This window comes from Tasmannia lanceolata, unplaced genomic scaffold (assembly GCF_043159265.1).
Source record: "Tasmannia lanceolata isolate RefF3 unplaced genomic scaffold, GAP_Taslan_0.1 ptg000025l, whole genome shotgun sequence".
Taxonomy (NCBI): domain Eukaryota; kingdom Viridiplantae; phylum Streptophyta; class Magnoliopsida; order Canellales; family Winteraceae; genus Tasmannia; species Tasmannia lanceolata.
The window spans coordinates 11,654,710-11,664,604 of NW_027518702.1; the positions used below are offsets into that span (position 1 = coordinate 11,654,710).

At 38.9% G+C, this 9,895-nt stretch overlaps 1 protein-coding gene across 1 annotated transcript; it reads left to right on the forward strand.

Moving 5' to 3' along the window:
* Nucleotides 1-599: 599 nt before the first annotated feature.
* On the forward strand, nucleotides 600-1,932 carry LOC143857832 (AT-hook motif nuclear-localized protein 28-like). The gene has a single exon (XM_077368350.1). The coding sequence runs from the start codon at nucleotides 1,062-1,064 to the stop codon at nucleotides 1,845-1,847; it is 786 nt and encodes a 261-aa protein (XP_077224465.1). The 5' UTR covers nucleotides 600-1,061; the 3' UTR covers nucleotides 1,848-1,932.
* Nucleotides 1,933-9,895: the final 7,963 nt, after the last annotated feature.

Sequence of the window (9,895 nt, forward strand, 5' to 3'; positions counted from 1 at the left end):
AAAGATTACTGCAACTTGTAATCATAATTTTACATACTTTCCCCAAGAAGAAAATAAAACAAGACATTCAACCCACAACCCATGCCGCTCGATATTCATCTCAAAATGGTTTTGTATCAGCTTCAATACAAAATGACAAGCCACCCCATGCAATAGCCCATAAAGAAAAGGCAAAAAAAAGCCCATTTATACGAGCCTATGATCTTTTCGTCAAAGGATGTGGGCGATTTTACGTAAAGAGATAGAAAGAGTACAAAAGAAAGACATCAAAGGTCAGTGTCAATCGACTTGGTCGGGATAAAGAAACATTGCATCATTCCTCTCACCCCTCATTTCAAAGTCAGGAAAAAGAAAGGCGGTGGAGGAAGCTTTGAGAGAGTTATGAAAAATAAAGGATACTGATATTGGCACTATATTGTTTTGTTAGAGTCACTAAATCATCTTGTCTTTTTCATTCAGACACCTGTCTATAAAGTTAGTAGGTTCCCAAAAAGCTCTCAGAAACTACTTAAGAAACAAAAAGACAAACTCACTTTGTGTACTTATCAAAACAGAGTAGTGCCAATACCAGTAGTCTTAAAGAAATCCATAGAAAACCCTCTTGAGAGAGAGAGAGATGCAAAAGAAAATAGAGAAAACCCTCTTCCCAAAAACCTGTGTAAGGTTATCAGACTTGAGAGAGAGAAAGAGAGATTTAACCCTCTTCAGATAGAGAATCTGCAAAAGAAAATATAGAGAGACCCACTTCAGAGAGAGAAAGATCTACAAAAGAAAATATAGAAACCTCCTCTGAGAGAGAGAGAGAGAGCTGCAGAGGAAAATATAGAAAGCCCCCTTGCAATCTGATATCTACACCCTCCCAAGTAGGCCCCACCACCCTCACTTCCAACTCCCAACCTCCATTTTACTTTGTTTCCAAGCTCACCCACATCCACATCCTCTCTTCACATATCATCATCTTTTATAATATAAAATCCCATTCATTCCAGCCAACCAAAACCCTTTCTTTCTCTCCATCTCTCCCCGCCTCTCTCATATTTTATTAAGTATTTTCAACTTTTATGTCACAAATGAAAGGTGAATTCCAAGACAGTCTCTTTCCAAATCAACAACACCAGCACTTACTACTACCAAAAGAATCCCAAACATCAGAAGAAGAAGATGGAAGCAAAAACAGCGAAAAAACCACTAAAAAGACCCATAAAAGACAAGCCATCGACGGTGCAACTATTGAAATCTCCCGTCGACCAAGAGGCCGACCACCAGGATCCAAAAACAAACCAAAACCCCCAATAATAATTACTCGAGACCCCGATTCTTCCTCAATCCGCCCCCACGTTCTCGAAATCCCAATCGGCATCGACATCATCGATTCCATCTCTCGTTTCGCTCACCGTCGGAATATCGGCCTTTGTCTCCTCTCCGGCACTGGAACTGTCGCCAACGTCACTCTCCAGCAACCCTCCTCAGCCACTCCGGCCTCCACCGTTACTTTTCACGGCCGTTTTGAGATTCTCTCAATCTCTGCCACTTTTCTCCCTCCTGCGACTTTGTCTTCATTTTCCGTCGGTTTTAAGATTTCTCTTGCCGGAGCTCAGGGACAGGTTGTTGGGGGTTCAGTTGTTGGGCCTTTAGTTGCTGCTGGGACTGTTGTTGTTCTTGCTGCTGTTTTTTCTAGTGCTACTTATCATCGTCTTCCTGTTGATGATGAAATATCGGGTCATGTTTCGGCCGGTACCGATACCGTTACGCAGCCTATGGTGGAGTCTATTTATAATTGTCATTTGAATTCGGATGTGATATGGGCACCCACTCCCCGGCAACCGTTACAACCACCTCCGTTTTAAGATCTGATTTTTTTTTTGTTTATGTGCATGTAAGAGGTGATAGATAAATTATTAATCCAATACTGTTTTTGTGTTTTTGTAGCAATTCATCTCTGTTTTTTTTTTTCTTTTATTGTTTCTTGATCAAAAGTAAGAGATTGATTAGTCTTTGGCAAAGGTTCTTATAGAGTAGAATTCTGAGAAAATACCCAGATTTCAAGTGATGGGTTTTTCTATTTTCTTAATTAAACGTGGAGATATGGGTTGGTTTTTGGCAAAAGCTACTGTTTTGAGTATTTCTTCTAAGATAATAAGGGTTCAGTTTCTCGTAGCTTCTTAATAAATGTGTGATGTGGGGTGGTTTTCTGGCAAAACCTACTGTTTTGACTTTGTTTATGAGAAATGACAATGTTCTATATAATGGGGTTTTCTTAGCTTAGCTACTGATGGAGTTAAATTCTGAGAACATACCCAAATTCCAAGTAATGGGTTTCTCTATTCTCATAATCAAATGTGAGATATGCGGTAGTTTTTGGCAAAAAGCTACTGTTTTGAGTATGTTTCTAAGAAAATAAGCTTTGGGTTTGCCTCAGCTTCTTTAATAAATGTGTGATATGGGTAGGTTTTGGCAAAAGCTACTGTTTTGACTATGTTTATGAGAAATGACAATGTTCTATGTAATGTGGTTTTCTTAGCTTCTTAATAAATGTGAGATATGGGTTAGCTTTTGGGAAGGCCAAGTAGGTTTAGGAGAAATTTCCATGTTAATGGGTTTCTCTCAGCTTCTTAATAAATGCGAGATTTGTGGTAGTTTTTGGCTCATCTTCTGTTTAAATAGGCCTGTGAGAAGGGATTTGCTATCGTACATCGCAAAAGGCTTTTTGCGGATGGGCTGTTGCATGTGAGAGCAGCCACCGAGGCTTATGTTCGAAATTGTAAATCAAAATTAATGTGCATGATTTTGTGAAAGTGTAGTCTTCTAGGGTATTTATTGTGTGTGGAAAATATAGGAGTCTTTTATTTGTGGGAATTGCTAGCATCCATCACAAAAGGCATTTTCCAGCTGGTCTGTCCAGCCACCTCGTGAATGGAGACAAATTTTTATTTGTCTCCATTCACGAGGTGGCCGGTCTGACATGTGACAGATATGCGACAGATCAGCTTCGAAATGCCTTATGCGATGGACCCTAGCAAATCCCTTCATTCATAATGTCTAGCGAGATTATCAAAGAGTCAAATGGTGAGTCTCCTATGTTGCTGATTAGGATACGCGGACTCGTGAGAACTACAACAAAGACTACGGTATGTCTTTAGTCTACAAGTATGGAGTTTTTTTGTAGAGATTGTAATTTTCAAGGAAAGATTAAAGAGAAGCTTCAAGGGAGAATAAGTGTGAAGATTTCTTATAAGTGTGTTTTGATATAAAAGTTATTTATATTTTGATGTTACACTTGTGCTTTGGTGGAGCTATACACGTGCCCTTTGGCCGTGTATCTACCAAGCTCCTTCACCTTTCTCTTAAGATCCCAACTTGGCATTATCGATCCATCAAAGTAAGGCCAACAGCTCACTTTTTAGCAGATTTTGTCTTCATTCATGAGGTGGCTGCTCCCACATGCAACAGCCCATACACGAAATGCCTTCTGCAATGGACGCTAGCAAATCCCCTACGAGAAATACCCATGTTGTAATAGGTTTCTCTTGGCTTTTTAATCGAGTGGGTAAAATGGGATGGTTTTCACTATTCACTAATAATATAAACTGGGTTTCTCTCTTAGTGGGTTTTGCTGTCTATGTCAATCGCTTCCTCTATGGTTTTGGATAATGGGTGCCTTGTAGCTTGTAACAGAAGCCCTTGTCTGTTGCAGAGAAGAGACGTGAATATGATTTTTTCTCTTCTTTTTATCTGGACATCGGGGTCAATAGAGGAATGAATGTGGTTAGTGTTTCATGAGCAGTGCAGTCTCTCAGACTGCACACACAGGAGAGAGATTCTCACGCCAACGCCTTTAGTTTCTGGTTTTTGAATTTTCCTTGTGCAAGTAGAAGTCACTTTTCTTTAGGTGTACTTCGCCATCTTCGTATCCTCTGCCAAAAGAAAAATTTCCCCTTTTTTCTTTGCTTTAAGTGAAATAACATTCTATCTCTGGCCTTTCTGTCTTCTGCTCCCTTGCTTTTTCACTGCATTAGCAGCTTTGACTGGGAGCAGAAGGTCATGTTTGTTGAACTTTAAGTATTGTTTTATATACACTAGTTCTGGGTAGAGACTACCCCTATTTAAAGTTGTTGCACCAGTAATCTCAGCATTTGTTTTGACCGGATAATAGTGTTATTGAGAAGGGTTAGGTCCAGATGTAGGTGGGTACTGTAAAGTCTGTAATTGAAGACCTCTCTTATAGTTGAATTGCATGGAGATGGCTATACACAGATGTTGGGTATAGAAGACACAGATCATCGACTGTAAGTGAAAAAGACAAGTGAAATTAATTACTCAGGGCAGTCCAAACCAAACATTTATTTGCTACATGAAACAAGTGCATGTTGACCTCAACGGGAAATTCACGGCATACTATCAATAAAGAAGGCATTTATTTGGTACATCAAACATGAAGAGAACTAGACTTCAGAACAGTTGGGAGGAAGTTCCTCCAGTACCCTCTAATAACAGGGGGTGTGGAAATATCAAATCCTTCGCTACTTTTTATTTTCAAAAGGATTTGATATTTCAACACCCCTTGCTATTACACTGTTAGCAAGGGGTCTGGACTCTGGACTGTGGAGGAACTTCCTCCAAAAGGATCTGAAGCCAATTCATCAAACATATACACAAGTAGCTCTACATATTATCCATTGATGAAACTTCTTTGCATTTAGCTAATGATATAGAATAAGGGTTTTTTTAGAAGGAAGCCCCCCTAACGTTCAATATTGTAACAACAACTTCATAAACTTAGAAATTATAGACAAGGCTCTCCTTTTAACATATAATCCTATGAATGCCATTATTTGTAGGAACTTACCTCACTATTTCACTTGGCTAGGTTGATGAAATTAAAATTTCTATGGACAGTGCCCTCCATGATGTTTCTATTTTTAAAGTTTTATTTAGTAAAGAAGTAATCTTTTTGTTAGATGAGGATATTCGTAGAACCTTTAGTGCTAGTTTATTTTCTTACATTCGTCTCAGATCCAAAAAGAGAAGGATATTAGATTTTGATTAGATGACTTGTGTGGCAGTAATCCTTTATTAATAGACTTATTTAACCTGATCAATATGGCAGAGGATAGAGATATTAGCATGACTAACTGTTATATTTCAGATAAAATGAGACAGTTTTGAATGTTAGATTTAGAATGGACTTCTTAGATTGCATAGGAGGTGGACTTGGTTATTGCTTTCTTATCTAGCCTCGAATTGAATTTTATTAGGAGAGCCAGTACTGATAATAGTGTTGAAGTATAAATGATTAAATAACCCCAACTCTAATAGCTTAAGCTTTTGGAGTAATTGGTTGTTTCACATGGTATAGATCAATTGCCTCATGGCTTGTCCTCGGTTTAAAACCCAACAACTCCTTGATATTAAAAATCCACACGTACGGCTAACGCGCGTGTGTGTGTGGGGGGGGGGGGGTGGTTATAAATGATTCAAATAACTCCAACTCTAATAGCTTAAGTTTTTGGAGTAATTGGTTGTTTTATAAAGAGTGGAGATGGGCTTTGGGTTGTAATTTTACAATGTTCTCATTTTATTCCCATCTTTCTAGGAAGAAAGAGAGTGGATTCCTTGGTGTGTCCCCTACCGTCGAGGTCTTCTATTGGATTACATGTCATGATAAGATACTTACCACACCATATCTCGAACTGACAAAGGATTTTGGTGAATTATTATATGTTATGTCTTGAGGACGTTGAGTTGGTTGATCACTTGTTGTTCAATTGTAGATTCACTAATGCGATATGGTCATTCGTTCTCAATATGTTCGCTGTAAGTTGGGTTCTTCTTGGCTGCATAGCAAAGATGTTTGAGACTTGGTTCTTCACTCTTTAGTATTCCAGAGCTCTCTTAGAGGAAATAGAGGACAGGGCTAAGGGCTCCTCAATAGTTTTTCGCCATGTCAGGAGATCAGCCAATGCGGAAGCAGACTCCCTTGCCAAGAAAGGAGTCTTTCGGGCCGCGTTTGAGTGCTTTGACTATCTACCTCCTTGAATTATTGTACTGCTATCTTTGTATTATCTTTGTTCCTTCAGGACCACCTCGGTTCTGTTTTTACATATATATATATATATATATATAATCTGTTGCCCTTTTCAAAAAAAAAGTATTCCAGAGATGTTTCACCTCATAATCTCAACATTCCAATTGATATTGACAGCCTACCTTTTCACCTCCAAGCAATGGAACTAATACTAGTAGAGTTTCCAATCTTTAGGCGACCATAATGATGTGAATAATATAGTAATGTCTTTCTTTTAGATATTTTTTTTAAAGTTGATCCAACCCAACCCGAGTTGCACCCCTAATTGCTACTAATCCTGTCCTGCATGTTTGACTCATGAATATTTAGATTGAATATCACTTTGTCCATGAGAAGGTTGCTCGTGGACATCTTTGTCTATTTTATGCAACTATTAGAGAAAGAGACAATGAAGCTGAAAGAGATCATGAAATCTCTCATATCTAATAAGAATAAGAGAAAAGCCAATCTTGAGCGTGTTGATTACTCAAGGGAAGAATCGAAAAAAGTAGATAGTTTGGCAGAGAGCACCTAAGAAAGGCTGGTTGAGATCCAAGGTTAGTAGGAAAAACGTTCAATGCTTTCATTGCAAGGAGTTTGGTGGCATGAAGCAGAATTTTCTATATATAGTAAACTAACAATAAAGGGAATTGTGATAGTGCTAGTAGTATTGTGGTAGTAGTGATAGAGTAGCAAAAGTAGTTGGATGGAAATGTCCACACACACACACACTCTTCTCAATTCTCATAATAAGGGAATTGATTTTTCATACTTGTTGGCTGTTCATGTATTCTAGTATAGAATGTTTTGATACATTATTCAGAGAGAAGGATATGTGACTTCCTTTTGGTGATATGTCTACCGCTAGAGTGTATGTCCTAAAACCTAGTAATTATTGTATTGAATCTTAATTTGTAAATGAAAACTTAACAAATGTTTGCCCTTAGGTAGTATTGTAGGAACATCATGATAGATTCATAGATCCTAATGGACAGGGAGATATGATATTCCGATTCTTTACAGACTTAAAAGGTTCTTGGTTGGGGTTGAAACTAGACATCCCTTCATATACACAACCAGCCCCAGGACCTAGCCTCCATACACAAATTGCGGCGGCCTATCTGGGTCACTGGGGTAGTAGACCCTTAGTAGGCAGAATGAGTGCGGTGAATGGTTTTCGCACTGAACGAGATCATATTAGAATAGCTTGTGGACAAGAAATAAGGATAAGGTTATTCTACCTATACATTACCCCTTATATGTCCTTAGTCTTGAGGGGTCATATTGGTCTATGGGCTCGGTTATGGCTTTGGTCTACGTCAGAGTGGTTCTCGGTTGGAGATCATTTACAGGTAGTACTGAGTCATAGGGTAACCTACGTGATAAATAGCGATACGAAATATGGAATCCTCCATTTCCTTAAGGAAAGTCATTTACAGTTTCAGTCACAAGAAGGCCTTCTGAAATGCCTAGTCAGGTGTTTTGGTAAATGGTTTATCAAAATGTTTTCCAAAATGTTCGATGTTTTGAAAAGGGGATTTGCAAATGCATTTGTAGGCCGAGGCATGTGGATTAAAAGGTATACCTCAGTGCGGGCCAAGGGGGTAGTAAGTGTCCACCCCCCGAGGGTTTGTAGGAAGGACGTGCACATAAGATGTGATTAGGGATATTGGATGATTTGCCTATCATCTTCAGGGTTACGTCCAGTTGGGGGCCACTTGCCCAATGCGACCATAGTATATGATTACAGAGCGAGGTTGCAGTGGAGTCCATCCCGGATGTTGCAAGATTGGCCATTGGATCCCCTTGACGATCCCACTCATAACTCGCTTAACCTTTACGATCCTTAGAGGATTAGGGTCCAGGATTTATTGATTGCGTGGATGGATTAGATCCACAGTATGAGATACAAGGAAGATTTACATTGTAGTTATGGTATATGTACTTAAGTGTATATACAATGTACATTATCTAATTAATTAATATGGAAAACTATGAATTTCTATTCTTGAGAATAAAGAGAGTTAAAAAGGAACTGAAGTTACATGTATTTTTTCCAAAAAATACAGAAGTGGAACTCACATGGTGCAATGATCCAGACCACTCATTTGCAGGCCTTGACTTAGATAGGTCATGCCCCAAAATATTTCCACAAGATCCCTATGATCTTTAAAGGGACAGCACAATTGCTGTATCCGATCGACCTTGCCTCTAACCAACAAGATACAGGAAGAGGGAAAATAAAACCCTTTTACCCATTTACAGGAAGAGGAAAAATAAAACCCTTTTACCCTTTTACCCATTTACAGATAATAAACAATATTTAGTGTGAATATAAGAAATACATAATTCCTCGCATCTACCAGCTCCTCTAGAGTTCTTGGGAGAGTAGCCACCCCACCCCTCTTGGGGAGCAACACCTTAAATTTTAGTAATTAATAAGAAAGAATAGTTATAGTCGCAAGAGGAAGACATAAAACCTTGCCACTAACCCAACACAATGCAAGTAGAGGAAAACTAAAACCCCTTTGCCCCTTTACAAAGAAACAAATGATTTATTTGGTACTTGCTAGGAAATTTCGTGGAAAGCCATTTCGCAGCTGGCTTTTGAATGTGAGAACAGCCACCTATGAATTAAATGAATATATAAGACAAAATATGCCAACAAGTCAACCTTTGTGGCCATTCTCACTTGCAAAAGATAGCCGCTAAATTGGCTAGCAAAGCCCTATTTATTTAGTGTAAATATAAGCATAATTGGTCAAATCTAACAGCTCCTCTAGTGTCCTTGGGGAGAGTAGTCACCCTCCCAACATTTAATTTTCCCACTTTTAATTTCGATGACAATTCTCTACTCGCTTGAGTTTCTTCCCTCTTCTCTCTTTCTTTCTCCTTAACCATAATTCCTAACTATGTACAAGGCGAGAACGACTAGGACAATCCAATGGACTTATGGACCGTTCGGGATAGATTGTGACCTAGACTCAGAAAGTAGGATCAGAAAAGCATTTCAAATTCAAAACGGATATGACCAATAAGGAATCTGAATGGATTCTATGACCAAGACAAGTGGATCCAATCTAAAGTGGAGAGAGAGAGAGAGAGAGACTAAAAAAACAAGGCAAACTCTTTACTTTCCGTCAATCGCCATAGAACCCATCTATGATTTCTCACAAGAAAAAAAAAGACACATATAAGTGCACCATGACGAAGCCAAAGAACTCTAGATTTTGGTAGACAACGACCTTGCACAAATGCATGTGCTTTCTTAGGTACAATACACAGAGACAGTCTACTAACCCCCACCTTCTGTCTTTTCTGCTTCCTTTCCCTTTAGGATGTGCATGCACGCAGATTAAAAGTGGTCACATACACAACAAGACTACAAGAGAAGCTACAACCATCACTTGTTCTTTGATTCCTATCCTTTCCATCCTTCAAAAATGTCTAAAACAAGAAAGCTTTTGTTTCCAACCCGATGGAAATTGAATATTGATTTAGATGAGACCTATGTTCTTCATTGATGCAAGATCATATTCCGTGTATAATACCCCTCATGGGTTCTACACGTTCTCTTTTTTTAGTATTCTCAAGGGGTTCATCTTGGGTCGGGCTCAACCCGAACCCGAAGGTTTAACCTGATTTTGGTTCGGGTTGGGTTGGAATTTCTTAGGATTAGGGTGAGGAAAAGCCCACCCAATTTGATCTTGGGTTGGGCTAGCATTGAGGCCTCAACCTGACACGACCCAAACCCAACATACGTCCTCCAATTTATCGTGATTTTCAAAGCAGTAAGGGCCCGTTTGCATACCTCAGATTTTGTATTTGGAT

What these genes read in the sequence shown, in the direction of transcription:
- LOC143857832 (XM_077368350.1), top strand. Translation starts at nt 1,062, where the DNA reads ATGTCACAAATGAAAGGTGAATTCCAAGACAGTCTCTTTCCAAATCAA.